The following is a 26643-nucleotide window of genomic DNA, read 5'->3' as shown; positions in this document are numbered from 1 at the left end:
ATCAAGTCCACTCCAACCCAGAGCAGCCCTACAGGATACTGCAGAACTTCTGTGGAGTTTGGAGACTGTAAATCCACTGGAGCCTCATTTTTCTCCCATTTAGCAGCTCGTGATTTTAAACAGCTGACCTTGTGGTTAACAGCACAATACATGACCCGCTAAGCCACCAGGCCTCCTCTTTCCATTTATTAGGAGTTCCTTAATTCCCTTCAACACATGCTTTGTAGTTTTCAGTGCAAAAGTCTTTTACTTCTCTGGTTAAATTCTCGTAGGTATTTTAAACAGGGTGTTGTGGCGGGAGTTATTATATTAGTTTTTTCAGAATGTTCATTCTTCACCTTGAATTCTGCCACTCTTGGAGCTTTCTTAGGGATTTCTCTATGTGTCATCTGAGCCACCGGGCCTCTTCACCTTAGAATAGCTTGCCTTCTTTCTTTCTGATTGGGACACAGCTTGTTTCTTTTTCTGGTCTAATTGTTCTGGCTAGAATTTCTAGAATAATGGTGAATAGCAGCATTCTTGTTTCTGATCTTAGGAGGCAAAGCTTAGTCCTTTTCACTGAGTATGTTAGCAGTGGATCCTTCATAAATGCCCTTATCACACGGAGCAATTTTCCTTCGGATCCTGTTTAGTTTTGAATCATGAAAGGCTACCGGATATTGTCAAATGCTATTCAGCATCAACTGAGATGGTCCTATGGTTGTTTTCTTTCATCTTATTAGTAGGAGCTACTACTTTGATTGCTTTTCTAATGTTGGCCTACCTTTGCATTCCTGGAATAGACCCCACTTGGCCATGGTGTATAATCCTTTTAATCCTCCAGCAAGGTCACCGTTAACATCTGTGTCTACAAGTTTGACTCAAAGCTGATAATTTATACTGGTTTGTATTTGGTGTCATTGTCTTTAGCTTAGAGAATATTTGGGATTTTGAGTTCAACTATGGACATTTAATTCTACTTGTAAATGATTGGTTAGGAAGCAGATGTAGGACCTATAAAAACACAGGAACACTGCTTGTTCTGCTGTCATATTGTATCAGTGACACCTGGAAGCATGCAGCTTCCCTGCCACCTTGAAGAACCCAGCCTAGAGAAGGCAGGGCAGAAAGATGAGAAGAACCTGGGCCGTCAGCGGTGTTGCCAGATGGGTCAGTTAACCTACGGTGGACTTCTCTGGGTGATAAACCTTTCAATGTTTAAGCCAGTTGAGGCATGTTCTGTAATTATACAAGAGCAGCTTAATGCACAAGACTCGATGGTTTTTTATTTCTGTTTATTTTCATTCAGGCATTCTCTTGATCATGTACGTTACGCTTCCTGAGCATGTCTAGCCCTCGGCTTCCTTGGAAAGCAATGGAGACGATTCTCAGAGCGACACATGAAGACATACACCAATTGTTAGGCTTATGAAGGCAGAAATTCCCTTCCAGGTATCACTCGATACCCGACCCCAGCCCAGTGCTTATTCAATGTAAGTTGAATACAGAAATGACTTTTCCTAAATGCCTATCACAATGAACTAGTAGCCTCAGGAACCACACTGAGGGCATCAGAAAGTTCTTTTGATTCCTCCTTTCCGGATTTTACCGTGTGACTGACTCACTGCCATCCAGTTGAGATGCCAGCTCACCGTGACCCTGGAGGACAGGGTAGACCCGTTGCTGTGGGTTCTCAGACTGTAACTCTTTACAGGAATAGCAAGTCCCTTCTATGTCCCATGAAAGGGCTGGTTTTGAAATTCAGGTCTTGCTGTTAGCCTTCCAACATGGAACTACCATGCTTCTCAGATTTTATCAGTCACATTTCCCCCCTTCTTTTTCAGTTTTGTTAATTAGCCTGCGTGCTCTGCCACTATTCGTCTTCCTGCTGAAGCAGACCAGTGAGACCAGAAGTCTGAGAGCAGAAAACAAGGAGGCAGGGAGCTGTGACTGCAACCTGCGAGAGGTGTTGGGAGAGTGATTTATAGAGCAGCTAAGGGAAGAATGCTTCCTGGCCCCGTGGCAACTTTCTGGTCATTAGTCCCTTTCTTGAGGACAGGGCCATTAAGAAGAAACAATGGAGACAAGATTTGAACAAGAAAAATCCTGCAGGAATGATCACTAGGCAAACTCAAGAATGACTAAGGGCCCACTCAGCTTTCTGGGGGCAACCTTACCAGCTTTGTCTTCAAGAACACTACCTATCCTCAACTCCTACGCCTCTTCCACAGGCTCCAGACTTAAGTGAAAAGGCTACTGGCCCCAGACAGGAAGTACTTGATGAAGTGGTGAAGACGCCTCTGGAATGCCCCTCAGAACTGAGGGACAATGGAAAACAGGCTGATCCTAAGACTGCCAGACATGACTTAGCTTATTTTGGTGCAAAGGGATGCAAGAAACAGACTCATGGGGATTTCCCTAACTTCAAGCCAACCTCCTTTCCTAACTGGTCCCGTTTATTGAGATTGCACTATGTGTCCTGGCAGTAAGATGTGTCCTTATACCTAGAGATGATTTAGGCAAGACGGTGATCACCTCTCAACTGGAATGGAGACTGCCTGTAAAGCAGGCAATTGTGCCTGAACCTCGATACCTGAACAAGGCAGTTCTACCTTGAAGGCTATCTTTACTGGGCAGATGAAAGAAAGCCTGCAGACATTTGTGGGACTGGCCTAGCCCACCATTTCTCAGGAGTGATTCCAAAGCTATCCCTCTTTCTCTGGTTGATCTCAGCTTCCAGACTCCCACAACGTTGTACAAGGTGTACACTGCATTACTCTAAGAAGAGGTCCTAACTCGTCATTCTGCCCAGAGTCAGCCTCACCCTCTGAAGAATCTGGAAAAACAGAGACAAAGAGAGGTAAGCAGTGGTGACTGGAGTCCTGAGGTTCTACAATGGTGGGCTGAGACTAGGTCCCAAAGTAAGCTCCGTGGCAAAAAAAAAAAAAATGTACACAGGCAACTCAGGGTTGACAGGTGCAGGGGAGAGCTCAAAAGTGAGACTCAAATTGTGGGCGACTCCTCAGGCTTTTTTGGTGGTGGTTGCTGGCAGGAGGGCGTTATGAGAAACGAGTTCACAGTGAGATAAGGAAATGTATACATGAATGTATAGAAAGAAAGAAAGTGAGCTAGAGGAGGAGAGAGACTGAGGGACAGGAAGACCAGAAACTCAGGAGTAGGGGACCAGGACAGATGAGACCCAAATTCTGACCCCAAGTCAGTCAAACAGAGGACTAGCTGTCTGGTGACTTCCTGGATCACACAATATACAGCAATACTGCCCGCAATGAAGTTCCAGATTTCTGATGTTTATGGCCAAACAACTTTGGACCAAAAGAGCTATTCCATAATCAATCTGCTACTAACTGTAGCTGCAGGGAAAGGCGAGGTTCTCAGAAGAGAGGCACTGTAACTTACTTGTAACCTCTTAACTACTGTCCAAAGATAAACTGGATTTTTTTTAGTAGGTATAGTTTGTGCTTGATCCTTCCCTTGGGTCAGAGTGTTTCAAAAGCTGTACAGGAATTCATCTAGTCGTTCTAATGCCTAAGAAGCAGAATCTGCTTCTTTACCCCCAGATTACAGATAAGGGAAATAAAACAGAGAGAGGTTACATAGCTTCCCCAGGTAACACAGCAAGTAGTGGGTACAACTAGAGTCTGAGTATGAAACAATACAGCATTTATTTACATTACAACCTTCTGATATTTGAAAAGGAAAAAGCAGACCAGACTTTTGCATTTAAAATTTAGTTAACTTTTTTTGGTCAAATGACTGTTATTTATAAGGTACTGATTAAGTTGGTTACAAATATAAAGTCCTTTTAAATGTAACTATGCAAAATAAATCCTCCTTTCTGTGGTCCACAAATAACTGACCCCCACCCCCCAAAAAGTATTTTCAAATTAGGTTTTTCACTTTCCAAAATATCTCCTTTATAACAGAAGGGAAAACAATTCCACAATGCAATCCTTAATGCATTCACTATTTCTAAACTCCCTGGAATATTTAAAGATTACTTGCTACAAGTTGGGCTCACTTGAAAATAAACTTTGACTTCACAGCGAAGTCTACATGGAAAACTACATATCCATTCACTTCATTACTGTGTCAGTTACACACAGGTCTAGACAATGTAAAATGACGAGGACGAGAGTTGTTCACGCACGGTGGTGAGCTGCCATGGATTCTGCGTCTCTTGATTTTCTGAGCAGGGCTTGTTTGAGGGCACTAATTTTCTCATCAAGTTCAGCCAGTGAATAGTTCTGCTGTAAACAATAAGAACACAAACTGCTGAATAAGACTCTGAAGTGTCTTAATGCAGATAAAGTGCTAAATGAACTATAAATATTTAAAGTGTCTACTAGCATGTTTTTTTTATTCTCAGAATAATTTTCAATTTAAACAGCTCCATCTGATGACATCCTGAAAATAAAAGCATCAAGATAAACTTATTATTAATGTGAAATGATAAAACTTATCAAACTATTTCAGAAAAGAAAGAAATGAATAAAAGGGCAAGAACTTAACTTACTTGAGGTGGTTGAACTTTTCTTCTTTTTCCAGAAAAGTTCTAGATTAAAGGTAAAAACAATGGTAAGTAATCAATGCTTAGAATATTTGAACCGTCAATTTTTCTATTATAAAATATTGCACAAAATATAGAGAACCTTTGACAATACTGGCAGAATCAGAGCCCGCCAACGTAGCAAGTGCTGCAACCAACATCTACCTGCTGACGCTGAGACTGCACAGACGGCATTGCAAAGCACACAGCAGGCACGTGCCACTGCTGGCGATGCATGCATTTCAGGTCACCACTCGTTTCCAACGAGACTGAAGGAGCCCTGGTGGCACAGCGCGTTAAGCATTGAGCAGCAGTTAACTGCGTGCAAAGTTGGCAGTTCAACCCCACCAGCCTCGCAGTAGAAAGGGCAGGCTGTCTGCCACCACACAGAGCAGTTCTATGGTGTCCCGCACGGTCATGAGGAGTGGAGATGGCCTTGATGGCATTGGGTTGGGTTTGGGTTGAGTAATGGGGCTCACTGATTATAGGCAATGCTCTGGGGATTCACGTTGTCTTGTTTGTAGCCCTTTCATCCTAGTCTAATGGATAAGGCAAGAGGCAGTGGAGGAGAAGTTTGCAGACAAGGCCACGAGGCAAAAGCATGCGCACACTCCTCACTGCCAAGGATACTGTGGTTGCGTGTGCAAACAGCCCGCCCAGGCAACTGCTGATCCTGCTCCAAACAACTGGTCTCATCAGTGACTACAATGGTCACGAGTCCAGAAGATACTCCGGGAAAGTATCTTCACTCCTGAAAAAGACCTCAAATAAGATAGCTTCCCTCCCCTGGAAACAGCTAAATAAAAACAGGACACCTGAGCGTGCTAGCTGTCTTGCTGCCTGCCTGGAGAAGCTAACACCAAACTGAACTGAGAAGGCAAAGAATCCAAAACTTTACAATCATGAATGTGGCCTCCAATCTCTTCAGCCCACAGAGATTTAACTATCACCTCGACAGACTCTCAAGTTTAATAGCTTCTTCTCTGCTATTTCTGTCTGCATGTTCTGCTATGCCTACAATTCACATTCCCTTCAAAATGCACACCCCTCCAGATTTGATTTCTGTCAAGATGGCATCCGATGGTATCCTTTTTTCCAAACAGAAACTGGAGCCATCTTTGCTTTATCTCTCTGTGTCTAACCAATCATCGGTGTTTTTCATGGTTCGTTTGTATTAATCTTTTCTATTCCCGCTCTCGGGACCCTAGTCCAGGCTCTCCCTTCACATCCACACCGGTATAATGCTGTCTCCTGATCCTGTCCCCATGTCCACACGAGGGTTAGAAAACCTCTGCAAGCACAGCTTTCACCGGCCCTTCCCTGCTCAAAAGCCTTCTACAGCTCCCCTCCCTGGAGAGCACACTGAAAACCTCTTGGCATCGCACTGAAGGTCTGCTAGCATCGAATAACTGCTACTCTGTAACTCAGCACTCGAGCCTAGGCCGAAAATTCCTCAAAAATACAATTCTGGTTTGAAGGTCATGTTCTTTTCATGAACAAAGTATAGTCCTAATTTCATGTTAAGGGCCTAAAAGTCCAAGTCAGAAGAGATTAAAGAGGTATGAATTGAACTAGAAAAACAAGTTTTCCCAGGGGTTACTTAATGAAAAGAACTCGAATGTGAAAAATGGCAGATTATTTTAAGAAAAGCCATAAATTTCAACAAATTTTTCTAAGAAACATTTAAAGATTAATTAAATCCTAAACAAAAGACGTTTGTAATTACATAATGTAGCCAACACATTTTTCTAAAATTAGAAAAATTAGACAGTTGAAGACCAGATTTATCCACATTTACACACCGTACTTCTGATGACTTAGGACACGAAATACATGAAAAGAGCTAACAGTGTACTCTGGATTCAGTCCCTGACTAGTAGTGTGGCATTTAATCTTGGCTGTGATCCTTAGTGCGTTCATGAGCCTCATTTTACCTATTAGGGATATAAATCACTAAATCCTTTCTCTGAATTTTTAATATTGAGGACTCCGCCACTTGTCTTCTTCCTCTGGTGATTTACCCCAAATGCTACCTTGGCAAAGATCTTTGAGACACCTAAAGTGAATTTTATTTTCACCAGTTGACTCTCATAATTCCATGCTAACAGAAGCAAGAAAACTCTTTCCGTAATTGTTCAAAAATAAGTTTTAGTAAAACACCTTTATTAATTCTTTCCAACGTGTCATTGCTTTAAAGTCTAACAAACTCAGAGAAAGCAGGTGTTAACATATACTCAGCTCCGGAGGCAGAGACAAGTACCAGCCTGAGATTGAGACTGCTTGTCTCAAACAGGCTGCTGTGCTGAAGAAGATAGGTAGCATAACAGTTATGTCTTAACAGCCTGGGAAAGAGGTACGAATGAATCAATGAATGCATAAGCAAGTGCGAGTTGAAGATTAGCCTAATACAAACGTATCTTTCAAACAGGTTATGCATAAGGCTGGGTGGTGCCTGGAGATGTTTGTTCGGGATGGAGGAAGGTAAGCATGCGTGTGAGCTGGGAGGATTACGGAGATGGCAGGGCTAACTGACAGATGGAGCCCAGGGGAGGCCTTCATTTTACAAAACAGAATTTTCAGAGACAGGGTGACTCGTGTCATGATACGGCCTTACGTTCCAGAATTTGGGTAAGGTAGACCTTACCCAAACGTGTTTGAGTTTGTAATACAATATTCAATTTTTCTAAAAAACAAGGCAGTCGCCTACATGAGACTACGCTCACTCATCCTTGAATTCAGAGTGTTTTGCACATGGCAAATCAATGTGTGAACTGTGACACAATGAAGACTCTTAAAATAAAATAACTTTTTAATCAATTTTTTATAAGACACTTATACTCACAACAGATTGAAAATATTCTGGAGAGATGCCTTCCAATTCAAGGATTTTATCCTCAAGTTTTTTAATTCTCTGATAAATGTCCCTTGGTACCGGACCACCTAAGTAACATTAAAAAGAAAATCTGAGACACCAAGGAATATTTTCTCTCAGAGCTTTTATTCCTAAAACACAAAACAAAGACATCTTACACACACATCCCCCAAAGGGGGGAGGGGATATTTAAACTTAAGAAAATGAACACTAACAAAATAGGAAGGAAATCCGTCGTCTACATTTTCATATTATGCCCCATGGGATGGATTCCTACCTCCCCAAACCCCCTTCTGGATGCTGTATATTGACAGGAGTTTGGTGTTACACGATTACACAATCCATCGTAATGGGTCCTATAAACACTTGGCACTCCAACAGCGTGGACAGTGCACAGAGACAACACATCAATTCAGCGGCTACCAGCTGTCATTATTGTTCTCAACTGATATTTCTCCTTCAACTTAAAAAAGGGGGGGGTGCTTTTATCATAAATCTGGACTAAAAAACCTGCAGAGAGGGAGATGGCAAATTACAACCCCTCAAATGTCAAGCGTACATCGACGATTTCTCCGCTGTGACCATTCTGCTCCAGCCTTGACTATCACAGGTTCCACACCAGATTCCCTGACTTCTGCCTTCCCCAGAGTCTATTCTCAGCATCGCAAACAGTGATCCTTTCAAAAGTAAGTCACATCATGTCCTTGTTCTGTTCAAAATCTTTTCAGTACCATCCCATCACATTAAAAAACAAAGCTCTTACAATGGCTTACATTGTCCTACACAATCTGGACATTCTCTTCACTCTTGACTTTTTTCTTACTGCTCCTTTTACCTAGGAAGTCCCCTGCCTCATCTCTGTGCCATTCACCAGGTCAGGGCAGCACTACCTAGTCACCTTCATATGGATGCTCTTTTGGGCTCGCACTGCAGTTCTCCCCACAGGCCCTTTAGCTTCCCACACCCTCATTATTGTCTCTCCCCTGCTTAGGAGGCCTTGTGAAGTAGTGCTTAGTGTGGGTCACTGAGTTGGAATCAACTAATGGCAGGCATGTGGGTTTTGGTTTTCTCCCTGCTTAAGAGTCCTGGTGGCATTTTGAGTTAGGCACTGGGCTAAACTCAAGGTTGGCACTTCAAACCAAACCCACCAGCCCTCCTGCAGAAGAAAGATGAGGCGGTCTGCTGTGGGAAAGATTGTGTGTTCAAAACCCTGTATGAGACTGATGTGAGTCAGAACTGACTCAAGGGCTGTGACTTTTGTTGTTTCTCCTCTCCACACTAAATTATAGATTGCTTGAATAAAGGGCCTGTCACTACATCAGTGTAGTATCCTTCATGCCTAAAATAGTACTTAGCACATAGAAGGCACTCCACAGATATGGTCCTATTAGCTATTAGATGTTAAAGCCAAACTCACTGTTATCATGCCGATGTCAACTCAGAGCAACCGTATGGAAGAAGGGTAGAGCTGCCCGGCTGAGTTTCTGAGATGGTAGCTCTTAATGGGCGTAGAGACCCTGTATTTCTTCTGTGGAGCAACTGGTGGTTTGGAACTGCTATCCTTGCAGATACCAACCCAACGTGTAACCACTGAGCTACCAATTAAGAACTTAATAAACCAGGCAAGTAATTTATATAGCTACATCTTAAATCCATCTACTTCTGGAGAAAGGATTGTCAGTGCCAATTTCTCCCCACTAGCCTCCAAACATTGACTCTTTCTCTACTGCTTTTCTGGAGCTGTGCAGCCAACACTCCAGCTAGACTAGACTCTGCAGGTTCTGCTCCTGTGCTGTTTTTGCAGATGTTGCTTCCTTTCTGAAATGTTTTCCCCTGACTGCTGGAAACTTACTACCAACCTTCCAAGGTCTCCTATGTCACTTTGTCAGAGACCAAGCCTTCCTCCCTTGACCTGCCTGAGATTTCTGCACCCTAACAGTGCATCCTGAGTCACTTTGCACATGACGCAAAGGGAAAAGGAGCTCACTGTTGAACTTGCCTCGTGCAGGCCCTGCAATAGGCCTGCAGTGATGACCACGACAGACACAGGCTTGTCTACCTTCAGGGCAGACAGACATTTTACCCACAGCCCTTTTCCTGCAGGAACTATACAATTTCTCTGTTTGTGCCACCTGTTTCCCCAACTTGAACTTTTGTTCAGATGCATTCGCAGGTCCAGAACAGTGCCCGGTGGAGGGTATAAGCTTAATATCTACTTGTGGGGAAAAAACGAATAGATACTAAGTTTGGAATGCACTTAAGGGCAACCAGGAACAATGAAAGACTTTGTATCTGGAGAATAATAACAAGACCAGATTTGAGTTTTAGGAAAACCCCTTTGGCTACTCAATAGATAATGGTTTTGAAGAGGGCGTCTCGTATGGAAAAGTTCAGTTACTATCTTCCCATCAGAGTCAGGGAGAGGCCAGAGGCTTCAACTAAAGCAGGCAGAAAGACGTGGCTAGACCGGAATATGTACACTGGTACAGTTAAGAGCTCTCGACACAGGGAATCCAGGACAGATAAACCCCTCAGGACCAGTAAGGGGAGCACCGATACTAGCTAGGAGGGGAAGGGAAGGGGAGGGTGGGTAAGGGGAACCAATCATAATAATCGATGTATGGTCCCCCTCCCAGGGGGATGGACAGCAGAAAAGTGGGTGAAGGAGACAGAAGTCGGTGTAAGATATGAAAAAAAGAGAGAAGAATTTATAAATTATCAAGGGGATGTGGGGGAGGGAAAAAATGAGGAGCTGATACCAAGGGCTCAAGTAGAAAGAATATGTTTTGAAAAAGATGATGACAACATATGTGCAGATGTGTTTGACACAATGGATATATGTATGGATTGTGATAACAGCGTAAGAGCCCCCAATAAAATAAAATTTGGGGAAAAAAGAAGTGGACGTTTCTGAGCTATATGACAGTATCAATCAGACTCAGTGACTAATGTGAAAAGAGATGCATGCTTTTTAGCCAATTAAGATAGTGGTGTGAACTCCAGTTGTCACTTACTACCTTGGGCAGGCATGTGGCTTGGCCTCTTCACACTCAATTTTCCCTATCTGTACAATGACTCCAGCACCGACAGTTCACAAGGGAACTCCTAAACCCCAAGGGAGCTGCACATGCACAATGCTTTCTGAGTGGTTGGCACTTAGTACTGTTCAAAAAACATCACTTCACTTCCTCTACAGCATTTATGTACGTAAATGCTTAATGTCACTGAAACAACCTCGAGGACCAGGATCACATTTTATCAACACACTATACCAGCACAGCGGGTGGACGCTAAGAATGGGAGAAGCGGTCATTCTAAGTTAGGAAACTGATAGGAAAAAGGATGACATCTGTTAGTTTTCAACTATGAATTCAATAAATTCAGACTGCCAGGATCAAGTTAGAAGCGATCCCCATCCTCCTACTGCATTCTCGGAATGAAAAAGTGGCGAAGACTGTGAGAGGAGGGAAGAGCACAACAGGACATTCCTTGAGGGGCGAGCATGTTGCATTTCATTTGATAGCAACCACAACGTTTTGTACGAGATAGGGTTCAAGTCCATTTAGTGACAAAGGCACATCATGGGGCACCACCTAGCCCTCTGTTTACCTGTCTGCAATCGCAAGTGAGCTTCAATATTTTGCAGTCGTTCTTCTACGGCTTGATTTCCACAGTCTCGAAGCATGCTGTTGTTAGGCTTATGCACTGACCCTTGAACTCCTTCGGGTCTAGTCTGCGGTCCATAAGTATTCACAACTCTAGAAACTAGGGTAAGAAACTTTTGAGCTTGTGTAAATGTGCATTTCAAAAGTCAGCAACTCGCCCTTCCTACCGTCACTGCTGTTTGGTGTCGTGGAGTTATTTGGGAGGCCTAGAGGGCAGAGTGGGACTGCCTCACAGATTGCCAGGTCTTTTCCCCGCAGATGGGCTGGACGGATCAACCCGCCATGCCTCTGGCTAGGAGTCAGGGCTTCCCACCTGCACAACCAAGACTCCTAACAATTCTTTAAATTCTCTTCATAAATCCATTTAACCACAAACCCAGAAATAAAGACTCTGTCTGTTTGTGAGGAAGATACTATGATGTGGTCGCTTACCCTTTACATGACTTTTAAATCCAGGATAAGGGGTAAAAACAGCATCAGTTCTTGCACAACTATTTTCTGGGGAAAATTCACAGATGACAATAATGTTAAATATATTCTTAGCATCACATGCATGCGATGTTTATAAATTCCCAATTGTTCACACTAACAAGATTCATAATTAGACAACATATTTTAATTGTAATTGTCAATGTCTACAACTTCATGACTCTTCTCTAAAACTTGTGTCTAATTTTCAGATTTATATTCACAAAAGGTCTCAAAATGTAGTGGTATGATTTAATTTTTAATGACAACTATCTCTAAAAGCGAGCTTTGTCTCTGGATAAAATAATCCATACATTATAGATAATATTTTAATTCTAAGCCAATGACATTACTTACATTACTTCATCACAGAACTCATTATTTCCCTGAAATATCTTTAAAAATCTAGCATCTTTGATATCTGCTAATCAAATCAATGAAGATCAAATAAAACTACTAGACATTTACTATCTCTACTTCAGAACTTCACAGAAAAGACAACCTTATAACATATCTTTGTTGGGTTATGTACCTAGATTTCCAATGCTCATTTTAAAATCCTTAATCACAATAACTGTCTATTGATATCTATCCTACCCACTTTCAAAATTTCCAATTTAGGAAAGAGATGCTGTGAAAATTGGTTTCTTTCCTCAACTGAAAAGTATAGAGTCTTTTCAGGTTAGATGTCAATAAAAAAGTTTGACATCTTATTTTCAATTTAGAAATAAATTTAAACTACAGGGGGAGATTGAAAATGTTAACATATAAACATTTCCAATATTAAAATTCTCTCAAAGTTATCCTTTTATTATTTACAAAAATGGATGCTAAATTAGATATTGACAGAAAAGTCTTTTTGTCCCTATAAAATCTATTTTTTCCAATCCACTGCTTAGATTTAGGTCAAATTGAAAGGCATTAAATAACCCACATTAAAATATATTTATATTCTTCAGTCTACGTTTCCTCATTTAACTACTGTTAAATCAGACTGTGTGAATAAAATTCTAAATGTACTTTGTATTTAGATTTAATCGTTTTATTGGGGCTCATACAACTCTTATCACAATCCATACATACATCAATTGTGTAAAGCACATCTGTACATTCATTGCCTTCATCATTAAACAGAATCATTTTCTTTTTCTCTCTTTTAAAAAAATACACTTCAAAATATGTGTAAAGGGACAATACTTCATACTGTTTTATGGGGCAAAAACAAGGCTACCATCCATTCCTGAGGTGTGTCCCAAATGTACAGATAACTTGACCCATCAGTGAGAAATTCAGCATGGCATGAAGATGGTGAATGTGTGAGTGCCAGGTCACTGGCCACAGCAATTCTTGCTAGCACTGTTTTGAGACAGCGAGGAATTGAATGGGCCAAGGAATCCTGCTGAGCATTTCCATTCTTGTCAAGTTCTACCCCTGGGTGGTTTATAGTAAGAAGGGTTAACAGAGAGGAGGAGGAACAACACATTAGTGACACTCGTGCATGCTCTCTCAACAACCCTTTCTCCCAGGTTGCTTCCAGTCGCATTGCAGCACCTGAGATTTTGCCATAGATGCACCGGATCTGAAACACTAAGCGGAAAACAGACCACCTTCAAAGGTAGCCGTGCATAACCTTCTCAGCAGGAACAGCTGAACGTGAGGCCGGATTCTGTCATTAGATTCGGTGTACCAATGGGATATGAATCTCATCTTGGTTCAGCTGACAATTTTGTGTTTATACTAATTAGCCAAGAGGTATCAGAGAAAACAAGAAAAAGATTCATTCCAATCATGAACTCTTCTTCAAGTTTTCCCCTAAGAACTACTTGTTCTGATTATTACCATGACGCCTGGTGACGAGTGTGGTTGGGGCAGGGCTCTGCAGTGCTCTGTATTCGGCAGTGTACCTGCGAACCTGTACACGTTCCACACCAGCAAGTGAAGAGGGGAGTGAACTGGATGACAATCAGTTAGAGGGGAAAAGCCCTACGACACATGGTCTTCCAATTGTGACAGAAAACATTTTAAACAGCTTAGTAGGAGTGCGAAAACGGCTCCCTCTTGAGGAGTGTGCACTTTACTAAGTTCATTTTAGGTATCAGCGTTACAGCTTCAGCAGTACCTACGTATGTAGGGTGGAGACGGTTCAGCTCAGTTTCGTCTTACTAGTGAGACCATAAACCTGCCACTCACACACTTCGCCTTCCATGTTGAAGGGAACTTTAAAATAATCTCCTTATTTTGGCCTTTTTACCTCAGTACTTTATTTACCCTTAGCATGTCTTTGTGCAGTCAAACTGAAACCTACTTTTACAACACATTATTATTAACCAACAGAAACCCATGCAGCCTCGGTTCCGAAGTAAAGCTGTGAATAAACCGAATTGTGCTGCTGTCCATTTCAGTCATTTTAAACGGCAAATGAAAATCAGAGCGGCTGTGAAAATTGAGTTTAAAATCCTAGGAAAACTAACTTTCAGGTAGTTACCTTGGTTACTATCAATAACGTTGCAAAATTCCCTGACGTTGTTTTCATTGATTTCAGCTTGCTTTCTTTCAATGAACGCAGATATTCGCCTGTCAATCTAAAAATCACAAACATGAAGGATTTAACAATTCAAAAATTCTCTCTTTTTAAACTTTTTAACTGCAATGCCCCCCTCGGCACCCCCACCCCGATCAATAAAAACTTCTTACTTCTGCTTTTCCAGCCTTTATTTGAACTACTTCTGGATCAAAATAGATCTGGCCCTTTTTCACATCGCCTAAATCGCCATCTTTGTGCTTTTCTTCCTCCTGTAGGTCGCCAGCGGGACATTTGGCATTTCCTTGATTCTCGGTGCCTGGGTCCGTTTCTCCTGTCTCTGTAACAGCAGCTGTATTCTCCTCTTTAATCAGAGGCTGAAGTTTTGCTAAAAAGGGCTGAAAAGAACACAATTCCATCGGCTGGAGTTCAAAATGATCAAAATCAGTGCTACATTTAGCGTATTTATAAGCAATCCTACTAAGTGAATGTAACATTTATTATCAATTATGAAATATAAAAGTTGGCATATCAAGATACATAAATCTGACCGCACACACAAGTGTTTGTTGATCTCTGCTATTGTAACTATTATCATTTGCTATAAATTTGTTTTTTACAAAAGAAAGAAAACCTGTGGAAATTTAGAATTTTCTTTGAAGGAATCATTCTGTCACTCATCTTTTATTTTGTGCCAAATCGAAGCTTCATCCTCTGGCACCAATGCCACTTCATTAACATGGCATTCAAATGCCTCCTCGGCACACTAAGGCTCAGTGTTTCCGCCTGTAACAGGAGAGCCAGCGCTCTCACCCAGCAAAGCCCTGCATTATCACTGTATCACTGGAGCTGCTCCACTTGAAACTGCAGTTGGCCAAAGTGAATGAGAAGCACAGGCGTGAAACATATAGGTGTTATGCTGAGTGAGCACTCAGGCTTTTCCTGACATGGCAGGATAGCTTCTCAGGTCATGAAATTAAATTAGAAATGAGAAATGAACAAGGGGGAACTCCCGCCCCACACAAACCTACCAATACCCACAGTTAAAAATAGGCACCTATCACTTCAGTGAGGAGCCCTGGTGGCTCAGTGGTGAAGCACTTGGCTGCAAACCAAAAGGTCTGCGATCGAGCCTTCCAGCTGCTCTGCGGGAGAAAGAGGTGGCGGTCTGCTTCTGGAATGATTATAGCTGTGGAAGCCCTGTGTGCAACTCTACACAGTGCTACTGGGTCGCTAGGAGTCCGAGTGGGCTCCAGAGTACCAGGTCTGGCTGATTTGGGATCCCTGGGCTGTTGTGCAATGTAAATTATGCTATCCAGTGCAGCCCCCAACACACACACACACACACACACACACACACACACACACACACACACACAATTAGGACTCACTTGAGTTCTATAGCTTATTTCTGTCCTTTAAAAGTATGGATAACTATTCTAAAGTAAAAGAGAGTTAACATTTCTCCTTATCATTGAAGTTAAGGCTGGCATAACACAAAATTAATGCCTACTCTATTAATCAAAACACACCAACACATCAAAGTTCCAATTATTTTCTTCATACCTACAGTGTTGCTTCCATTGTTTAAGACAAAGTCTTCTGAAAGTTAAAAGCAGTAAACTGACCTATCCAAGCAGTTCTTCCACGTTATCTTTTTGAGACTACACATTTTTCCCTTTGATTAAAGATAAACTGCTAACTTACATCAATTACAATCGCAGGGATGCTCAATTAGGAAGCAGTGAGTCATAACACTGCTCAGCTACTGAACTGGAACATTAACAACTATGAAAATGCTATCGTAAATAACAATGCGATGTCAACTTTGATACAAAGAATGAGTTTTTTAAAAATGTTAAGCAGAAGAAAGACAGAATTGTGACTGGCTACTTACAAAGATGAGACATTAATGTCATAGAAATTACTTTCTTTTTAAAAACTATTCTGCAACTGTTTAATTGCAATAGACACTCCAGGATGTGTCATGCTGGGATAATGCCACTTCTGGAGCCACTGAAAGCACTCCACGAGCCTCCAAACTCACCCAAGGCATGGAATCATTATCATAGCATGACACACACCTGCCGTGTCTTATTGCTTAATTATACCCCACCATCGATGGAACTGTATTGAATTTTCAATGCAAGTCTAGAATTGAATAGAAATGCATTCATTCAATCCTCATACTTACATTGGCCTACTGGGCTACATTCCTACGACTGTCCTGATCACTATGTAAATTAACAGATTTGGATCCAATCTGAAAGTAAGTAACCTCTTATTAATAACTCTATTCTTGTAATGCTACACAGAACTGACAAAGACCCCAGCTTATAATTTAATCACAATTAATTTCTATTCTCAATATCGAGTTAACATGTCTAACAAGAAATTTACCTGTAAATATAAAACGTGTTGCTCAAGTGCACTGAAGAGCATTGCGGGCTGGACTGCCGAGAGGCTCTGGAGCTTGTTCCAATCGATTGTAATTTTCACCACATCATCTCCGAGGTTAAGCTTCAAAAGGGCAAACCAGCAACATCACAGAAATTACATGATTACGCTCTACATATTGCAATGTCACAAAAATAAGGTTTCTATAAAATAACGTGCCGATTTTGCTCCAGGTTATCAACTTTTAATCTTACATTCAAATACTCCACCTCGTAATTATTTCTAAAGGCCAAGAAAGGTGCAGGTTGTTCCTAATAACCCGGAATGATCTTTTATTCTAACTCTACCCTTGGGTCTGTGTAATGGGACTGACCATCTTCTAGGTGAAACATCCACAAATATCAATGGTCCTTTTGGTACTTCAATATCTAAACATCTTTGGGTATGTCCCAGTTAGATTTGCTCTACACAGAATGCTGCGACGTACTTCTGCGGCAGAACGTTAAGCAGAGGACCAACAGCTGCATCCCTGGCGCTCTGCTACACACGGATCCTCCTGTTAAATAAACAGGCACACACATTCCTCATGACCCTCAGTCATCGAATCACAGTTCTAGTTTTCAACTTCTAGCCATTAAAAAAAAGTAAATCAAAATTACTTATATACAGTATAAAGTCTAAGGATAAATGGCAGCATGTTTATCTACATCAAATAAAAAAGAAACTGTTATTGAGCTGTGGGAATCTGAAAATAAATAGCATACTTTTTCACAATAGTGAATAAATGGCCTTTGGATCTTTTGGTAAATGCTATTTTCAAGTAAGGTGTCAGGGTTTATTAGACGGAAAGTTCTTTTAAGTAAGTTATGTGTGATCTATTAGAATAAAATGATACCTAGAGAACTACCAAGAACCTCAGTATAAAAATTATAATAATTTTTTATACTCAGAGCCTCTACTTGTAGTGGCTAGTGAATGAACAAAAGTGAACCACCACAACTTTCCAGTCATGGGTGTATAGCACACAAGAATTCAATGAACAGTATCAAGTCAAATATATTAATTTATTAGAAGTCTTCTATAGAAAGTTAAGACAATGTTGCATGAGTTCAAATATGGATCTTATCAGTGTCATCACAGTAAAATAATAAACTACTGTACAAGGAACCAAAGAGATATCAAAGATCCCATCAGGAAAACAAGAAAACTGTGGGTCAGAAATATACTGTCCTTGACTATGAGACCCAAACATTTTAAGTCCATTATTTTAAGTACAAGTTGAAGTTTTATGTACATTGCACTGGCAAAGGCTAATTCCTCTTAATTTATATACCTTAAATGTTTAAGTTAGAAAACTTACAGATGAAAGTCTACTACTTTAGATTTATAGTCCTAGTAGAGATTTATACTCAAGTATAGCAAATTTAGTAATCTGGCTTGGAGATAAAGTAGGCAAATCCTTAACTAAAGCAAAGCACTAAATTCTCTAGGCAAAACAGTAACTTATGGAAAATAAATCTTGGATTATATTCTCATTGCAATTCAACAGTTATATGTAAACCTTCAAGTGCAATAAGGATACTTGGTCTTTCAGGAAAACCATATAAAAATGTCATCAGTTTAGAATTATCCTATTATATCCTATGATTCATTTAACAAATATGCATTTTTACAGAATTTTTAACAGTAAACCATAGGCTCTAAAATCTATTAGTTTGCTATTGACTAAGTATGCATTTCCATTTAGCAAAAACTTTATTAAATTAATAAACTCCAACATAGCAATAAACAATTCTTTAGGGCAGTAAAATGGGTCATCCAGGTGCAAGTAATAAGGTTAAAAAATAAGCAATATATATAACGTGGGGTAGAAAATACTTTTTACAGTCAATTTTCTGCTTCCTAGAGAGGAGAGCCACTCATACAATGGCATTATACAGAATGAATTTAGGCAGATAATGACATGCAGTTTAAACTCTTTAGATGTGTTACAAAAGGAAGCCGTGATTCCTCTGAGCAGATTTTGTAAGTATAATATCCTGGCTTTTATTCTTATTTTAAATAATATATCTCAAAATAGAAAAAATATTACCAAAGCAATTATTACCAAAATGATGAGACCACTTTATTTTTGACACTGGCATAGAAGACCCTTACACACTGCCAGGTACAGTCATCAATTAGTACTGTGTACATTTTTGCCAGATTAATTTTAACCGTATCTCTACCTGTAAACGAAATGAATTTGAAAAATTCTGTATGCAATTTTTTTTAAGTTTAAAGCTTTCCTCATTTAAAAAAAAACTTCCATCCTTGAAAGAAACACCTTCTGTAAATACTAGGACAGCACAAACTTCTTTTTGTCCTGGTATTAGAATACAAATAAGTTCTAAAGCCCTGAAATCTACATCATAAAAAGAGAAAAGTTCTCTAAATCTTAGAAGCATTTAAAAGTCTTGGGTCTTAAAACTAAAATGTTAGTAATAATTAATCAACACTCCCCAAGTCTTTAAAAACATCTTTTGTTAAGCCCTTGGCAAGCAACCAAGTTTAAAAGTGACATTCCATTAATAATTGTTCTAGCAGATTCCATTAATAATTGTTCCATCATGCCAAGCTGAGTGTTTAGAGTATGCTCTTTGTAAGTCATGACAAACATGCTAGACTTTTTAAGACATTGAGTAACTTAAAAAAAATTAATTCTCATACCCAAGGCTTTAGAAAATAACTTTTATTAAAAAAAAAACACAACACTTTCTTTTATTTGCCAAGGAATTTGCTGCGTCTACATGCTTTACGACCAGTCCCAGGTCAAATTTATAGCGAGACAGTGTTCACCTAAGGCAAAAAAGATAATATTTCCTTTTTAAAACGCAGGCAAATAAATATCTCTTCAGGTTGTTGTTTTTTTCATTTAAATTTGTGCATTCAATTGCGTATTAAGAAACCAAATATTGAGTTGATCCGAATAGAGAATAAGGAACTCATTTCTTCCCACCCCCAAATTATGATATTTATGCAAAAACTATTCATCTAGCCAGTTCATTCCGTTCACAGCTAAAGAAGAATTAGGGTGCTAACAGATCAATGTTGGCCAATCCATTCAACTTGATGCTGTAAGTATTTTAGATGAAGTCCGGTCATTCTCCTCCCGGTTTGAAAAGGTAGTAGAGGCCGAGGAAGTCCACGGGGAACAATAAGCAGAGCTAAGTGACTCCTAAGGCGCAAAGCAACAAAAACCGTAACCCAAGACGCCACCAGCAGCAGCAACAACAAAAAGGTGGCGAGGGCAGCTTTTCCAAAATCCCAGGCCGCAGGAACCGGCCAATTTCTACAAAGATTTGGAGGGACCGGCGCACACACAGACCGCGAGTGTCTCCTAAGCCCTTGGGGAAGCTCTTTCGCTCCATTCTCCCAGGGAACCCGGCTTTCGCGGACACCCTCCTCGCTCCCCGTAGGGGAGGGCGGCAGTTGGAGAGCATCTGGTGCGCAAACGGCCCCAGGGCCGAGCCAGGGGGGCCGGCCGCCTCGCTCGCCCGGGGGCGGCGGCCCGGCCCGAATTCCTCCCCGGCTCCGCAGGGCGGCCCCGCCCTTAGCGAGCGGGGAGGCGGGGGCTGGGCGCTCCCGCACGCCGTGGCTCCCGGCTACGCACGACTCACCTGTCCAGCCAGGTTGCGCAGGGAGCGCAATGTCTCGCAGAGCACCTCTCGGCAGAGGTGAGGGCTGCCGCTCCGTTCCAAGCTCCTATCACTGCTGTTTGGGCCGCTCAGCTCCGCGGCGGCAGCCTCCATGGCACCTTCGCCGGCAGCCCCCACCACGGAGGTCCGCTCCCAAGACCCCTCCCGCCAGTGGTCGTCGCAGGACGATGACGTCGAACGCCGCGTCTCACGTAGAGCACGCGTTTCTGAGGCCCCACCGTTTTCGAGTGATTGACAAGCTCGCCAACCAACCACAGGGATCAGCCACGCGCGTCACGTCGAGCGCCCGCGATGGCAATTGCTGACGCCGAGCACGCGTTTGCTCGTTGTATTCGAGAGGGTGAGTGCAGCCGGGCTTGGTAAGAGTTCGCAGCAGACACCGTTGTTTTCTGTTTAATGGAGCAATAGTGGAAGGAGACCGTCAGCAATAGGAGAGGGAACGCGGGACTCATTTTCTCCGTGAACAACTGCCTCCGCCACGAGGCCCGAAAAACTGGATGGCACGCGCCGCCCACTGCTTAACATTTTGATCTAAGATTTCATAGAAATCTTGAGGGTGGGGGATGCAGAATGTAATTCTAAATTCTCAAAGACTATTGAGGGTAGATGTCCCTGATATGATTGCCTTGAGATAATTACCAAAACCTCACTGTCATGAGACATCCCAACTCATAGGCACCTTACCCCTGCGGGTGTCCAAGACTGTCAACTCTTTATGGGAGTATAAAGCCATGCCTCCTCTTTTGGAGCAGCTGGTAGTCCAAATATATAACCACGATGCCACAAAATCCTTATGCTAGGTGAGGGGGAAAAAAAAGAAAACCTAAACTTATTGAGTCAATTCTGACTCACAGCAACCTTACAGGACAAAATAGAACTGCCCTTATGGATTTCTGAAGCTCTAAATCAGTACAGGAGCAGAAAGCCTCTTTCTCATGCATAACCACTGGTGGTTCAAACAGCTGACCTTTGTGTTAGCAATCCAATGTGCAACCCACTATGCCACCAGGACACTCCTCCATAAAAATATAATTTATAAAGACACACTTTTAAGGTCTTAAACCAGACAAAGACAACGCATGTGGGTGAGGCAGACTGGCAGTGTGAGGCCATTATGGTGTCCACGAGTTTACAGAATTTCAGCACTCCGTGGGGCCTGGGAAACTGCACAAAAGCATGATTGGAGGTAGATCAATACAGCGCAGTTGCAGGCAGGACTACAGAAATGGGAAAGAGCTCATGATTGGGATACACATACTATCCTACATAGAAAAGCTGACAAGATTGGTTCAGAGCTAAGGGTATGACACATGGCCATGTGGACCCAATAGCACAAATGCCATCAATAACCCGCCCTATCAGTTAATAAAACTGTTCAGAAAATGGACTTAGCACTTCCATCGTAAGCCACAGTCTTCCAACAACCCAATGTTCAGAATTTAAGTTCTACGAAATATCCCTTGAGTCGTCAACAAAATCAAACAATAGATTAGCTACTAAGAGGTCTGCCTTGAGCATTATACTATTAAGATCTAGCCAGGTGGGATCAAATGTACTACAACAACGTGAAGGAATCGGTAGGAACCCTATTGTTGCTGCTGTTTGGAATCTTTGAAATGGTTCCAACTCATAGTCACACTGTTCAACGGAATGAACCACTACCAGGCCCTGGCCCATCCTCATCACTGTTCCCATGCCTGAGCCCATTGTTGCAGCCACTGTCAAACCATCTCATTAGGGCCTTCCTCCTTTTTAGGCCCCTCCACTTTACCAAACATGATGTCCTTTTCCAGGGACTGGTCTCTTCTGACAATATGTCCAATGTATGTAAGGTTGAAGTCTCACCATCCTGGTCTCTAAGGGGCACTCTGGCCGTACTTCTTCCAAGACAGATTGGTTTGTCCTTTTAACAATCAATGGTACTTTCAATATTCTTCTCAAGCACCACAATTCAAATGCATCAATTCTTTTGTTTTCCTTATTCAATGTCCAATTTTCCTATGCATATGAGGCAATTGAAAACACCATGCCGTGGGTCAGGCGCATCTTAGTACTCAAAGAAGCATCCTTGGTCTTCAGTGTTCTGAGGAGGTCTGCTGCAGCTGATTTCTGTAATGCAATGTGTCTGTTGATCTCTTCTTCCATGAGCATTGCTTGTGGATCCTAGCAAGATAAAATACTTGGCAAATTCAGCCTTTTCTTCATTCATCTTGATGTTACCTTTTGGTCCAGGTACAAGGTTTTCTTGACATGGAGTTATCCATACTGAAGGCTACATTCCTCGATCTTTATCAGCAAGTGCTTCAAGTCCTCAGTAAGCAAGGTTGCATATCTGCATATCTCAGGTTGTTAATAACCTTTTCTCCAATCCTGATGCCACATTATTCTTCAAGAAATATTTGTTTATTCTTCTGAACATTCATGGCTATTTCAAAATTCTTTGTGAACCTCAAGTTCTTTATCTGTTCACTAACCTTCACAAGCACAGAAGATGATTGAACATACTATAGCTTGAGTCAGGGGCACCTTCTCAAGGTTAAATCTTTGCTCTTTGATACTATAGAGGTCTTTTGTAGCAGATTTGCCTAATGCAATACATCACTGGATTTCTTGACTGCTGGCTCCATGGGCATTAATTATGCATCCAACTAAAACTGATCTTGACAACTTCAATTTGCTTTCCATTTTGTTCATTGTGATAATATCTATTGGCCCAGTTGTGAGGATCTCCCCCACCTTTACCTTGAGCTGTATTTGCTGATGTTCATTATGATGACTGATTTAAGACTTCTTGAATTTTGATAGGATAGGTATGTCATCTGTATATCCTTCAACCCTCACATCCTATTCTTCTTCATATAGTCCAGCATACAGATTGAATAAGTATACAACCCTAATCTACCACTTCTGTCAGTTGACCATATGGTGACGTCTTGTGTGATGCTGTGATATAAGATAGAAAACCTTATGCATATCTTCAAAACATTGTCACACACTGAAGGCCTAATGGATGAGTGGGAGAACATTGTGGGAAATAGTGCTGGAGGACGGACCCTTGAGTTGGAGGGCACTCAACATGTGACTAAGGAGGGGCTGATTTCTTGGAGAGGAGTGGACCATGGTGCCTTGAGTCCAGTAAAGCTGGTGGGAATGGAACCTTTGGCATCTTCATTTGCTGATGGGGCACAACTCAACATAAGAAGAAACAGCTGCAAAAATCTGCTAATTATCAGAACTTGGAATGTGCTAAATATGAATCTAGGAAAAGTAGAAGTTGTCACAAATGAAATGGAATGCATGAAGATCTATATCCTGGGCATTAGTGAGTAGAAATGAACTGGTATTGGCCATTTTGAATCAGAAAATCATGTAATTTATTATGCTGGGAATAACACAATCTAGAAGAATAGTATTCAGTGTCAAAAAAACAGACCATTTCAAAATCAATTTCAAAATTAAACACTGTCTGTGATAAGATTATATTAATCTGCCTTCAGTGAAATCCAATCAATACAAATACTAGGGAGCATCCCCCTAAAATTGGGAGGGGGAAGCTCCACTGCATGGAGCTTTCTTAGTACTTTTTTTCCCCCCTAGGTGAGCATCCATCACCATGCTCTGAGTAGTGTCACCTGGGGAGGTTCTTTTTGGTCACAGTGAATCCTAAAAGCAGTTTCGTTCGAATCTCGTTTTTCGTGATGGCCGACTTAAGAGAACTGTGTGCAGCTGTGAAATTTTGTTTCCTGCTTGGGGAAAATGCTGCAGAAACTGTTGTAAGGTTGAACCCAGCTTACAAGGACAGCACTGGGGTGGGGGGGACTCAAGTTATGATTGGTTTACTCATTTCAAAAACAGTGAAATGTCGATTGGTGACAAACCTCATTCTTGATGTCCATCAACTTCCAGAATGAATGAAAATGTCCGTTCTTGGTGCTTTTGGAGTTCGTCCCACCAGGCCAGCCTGTTAATTAATCTTTCTATTTAGAGGTTCTGAAAAGATAGGCTAACAGTGTGCAAGAAAAAGGCCTAATTTGTGGCAGGCGGGGGACTGTTTTTGCCACCACAACAAGGCACTTGCTCACGCAGCCATCTCAGTGTGCCAGCTGTGGCAAAACCCCAGCATGCCTCTCTGATCCTGTGCACCTGACTCACCTGACCTTGCTCCATGTGACTTCTTTGTGTTTCCAAAAATAAAGAGGGACATGACAGGACAGCGACTTGACAATGTATAAAAGGTGAATTAAAAGATGAGGGAGATACTGCCAGCTATCCAAACAGATGGGATTGAAAAATGTGTCCAATATTGGAATCACGGATTTACAAATGTATTAAGTATAATGGAGAGTACTTTCAAGGTGATAAGGCTGTTTTGTTTTTAAAAATATTAAATACATAGCTTTGAAAACAAATCTGATTTTCTGAGGGGGGGTACTCCCTCATATTATTTAAGTTTATGCACCAAACACATAAACTACACCTGAAGAAATTGAAGAATTCTACCACCAACTTCAGTCGGAATTTGACCAAACATGAAATCAAGATGCATTGATAATTATTTGCAATTGGTATGCAAAAGTTGGAAACAAAGAGGAAGGAACAGTAGTCAGAAAATATGGACTTGGTGCTAGAAATGAAACTGGAGAACATCATGCTTGGTGAAGTGGAGGGGCAGCAAAAAAGAAGCCCCTAATGAGATGGATGGACACAGTGGCTGCAACAATGGGCTCAAGCCAAGGTACAATTGTGAGGTTGGGGCAGGGACCTGGCCGTGGTTTGTTCTGTTGTGCATAAGGTCCCTATGGGTCAGTACCAACTCAATGGCACCTAACAACAACAACAACCCTAATCGACATCTCTTGTGACTTTAGGTAACTGCCACTTGGTTTCGGGAAATCTCATTCACTGTCATTGAGTCAAGTCGAACTTCTGGTGACCCTACAGAACCGAGTGGAACTGATCCCTGGGCTTTTGAGACTGTTACTGTTTAGGGAAATAGAAGCCCTCGTGGAGCAACTGGGGGTTTCGAACTGCTGTTGAGGTTAGGAGCCCATCACGTACCCACACCACCAGCAGGGCCCCCAGGGAAACCTTCAGACGCAGTAAATTCATGTAAATGAGGTAGGAACTAATCAGAAAAGAAGAGTAAGAATGGTTGTGCCACTCAAAGAACATAACCAATGCCACTAAACGGTGCATGTAGAAACTGTCAAAATGTTCTCTGTTTAGCTATATATATGATTGCTGTAATATGATTCAAACAGGAATTTAACCCATGTAAAAGCATCATGGAGGGGGCCATTTCTGACCTCCTCTGGCTTCCCTATTGCTATGAGACAGAAGTCAGACATGTCTTCCCCCTCCCTTCTTCTTTACCCTATTCTGATATCCACCATTCACCCCACAGTACGCTGTGTCTCTGCTGGGTTAGAGAAGTTGCTGTATTCGCCACACAGAACTCAGACAGTACTCACAGTTCAGGGAGTTTACCAGGGAAGTTAACAGGTTCCAGAAGCCCAAATCAGAAAACTTTAAAGACCCAGTCTTTGGTCCCAAGCAACAATTCTCCTTGGCCAGCAGCCAGCTCTCCTTCTGGTCCTCAGCCGCTCAGTCTTAAGGTTCCTTGGCTTCTGCCTCTGGACCAGAAAGCCAGCCTACTGCTTTTTCAGACTCCTTGTCTCAGTGCTACTCCTCTGTCTCATGGTATCCTGGCTGTGCCCTCCACTGCTGGAGACAAATCTCAGATGCACTCCACTACCATGGTTCTGGGCTTTCTCCTTCTTCCTGCTTTGATGGCATTTCCTTCTAGCCATGGATGTGGCAATGAATATCGATCAATTCACTCGTGTAGTGTTTTACACATTCTGTGCAGAATACCACCAGTCAGTGGGAAGGAACACTAGGGATGTGGGTAGAAGAGCCATATTAAGAAATTTCACTCCACCATAGAACCTGAATAGTTAATTCCATGTAATACAATCTGTGGAATTAGGAGGACAAAAAAACTGAATTAAAATTTGCCCAAGCATTCTTTAGCAGATAGCTTTATTGCAAACGTGCTCAAAAGACTTGGAAATCTTATAGGCAAAATCTATCATTAAATTTAATAAAATGCCTTGACCAATTGGAAAGACAAGTTTTGGAAGAACATTGAAACACACTTAAAATAAATAAGCAGTATCAATGTAAAGGTAAAGGACAATGGGTTAAAACTCTTGGTTCTAATAGTCCAATGCATTTACAGTTGGGAAAACAAAGGCAGAAACGTGTACAATGTGTATTCTTCAGTTTCAAGCAGGTTGAATAAAAGGGGAGGAAGGAGGCATGAAGGAACTGAGAGAAGGGTAGTAGGGATAAAAGAAACCTTTTGGCCTGTCCCTCAGGATCCTCTCAATGAAGCTTTCATTTCTAAAGGCATTGGGGAGCATCAGACTCGACGAGATCTTAAGACATCTTGCCCAGTCCCTTGTTAGCAGACG

General features: G+C 41.7%; 1 protein-coding gene and 1 long non-coding RNA gene across 5 annotated transcripts in view; one reads left to right on the top strand and one right to left on the bottom strand.

The window, feature by feature from the left end:
• Positions 1-1287: 1287 nt before the first annotated feature.
• On the bottom strand, positions 1288-20333 carry MBIP (MAP3K12 binding inhibitory protein 1). Of its 4 annotated transcripts, none has more exons than XM_075530693.1 (9): positions 20129-20333; positions 16473-16592; positions 14246-14470; positions 14037-14133; positions 11516-11581; positions 11028-11183; positions 7389-7486; positions 4514-4552; positions 1294-4247 (listed from the first exon to the last, which is right to left on the bottom strand). In XM_075530693.1, exons 1-9 carry the CDS (start codon positions 20258-20260, stop codon positions 4140-4142), a joined length of 1041 nt encoding a protein of 346 aa, XP_075386808.1. In that variant the 5' UTR covers positions 20261-20333; the 3' UTR covers positions 1294-4139. The 4 variants fall into 4 exon arrangements, with proteins under 4 accessions (XP_075386811.1, XP_075386808.1, XP_075386809.1 ...); XM_075530694.1 differs by having other exon boundaries at positions 1294-4244; XM_075530695.1 differs by lacking the exon at positions 1294-4247 and adding an exon at positions 4300-4404.
• A 117-nt stretch (positions 20334-20450) lies between these two features.
• The window catches only part of LOC142426157 (uncharacterized), a 64347-nt gene continuing 58154 nt past the window's right edge, over positions 20451-26643 (top strand). Inside the window, exon 1 of the long non-coding RNA XR_012779729.1 lies at positions 20451-20507. This is a non-coding gene — a long non-coding RNA (uncharacterized LOC142426157). The remainder of the gene's footprint in view (positions 20508-26643) is intronic.

This window comes from Tenrec ecaudatus, chromosome 14 (genome assembly GCF_050624435.1).
Source record: "Tenrec ecaudatus isolate mTenEca1 chromosome 14, mTenEca1.hap1, whole genome shotgun sequence".
NCBI lineage: Eukaryota > Metazoa > Chordata > Mammalia > Afrosoricida > Tenrecidae > Tenrec > Tenrec ecaudatus.
The sequence above is the reverse complement of the archived record's forward strand: the minus strand, read 5'-3'. Positions and strand labels throughout refer to the sequence as shown.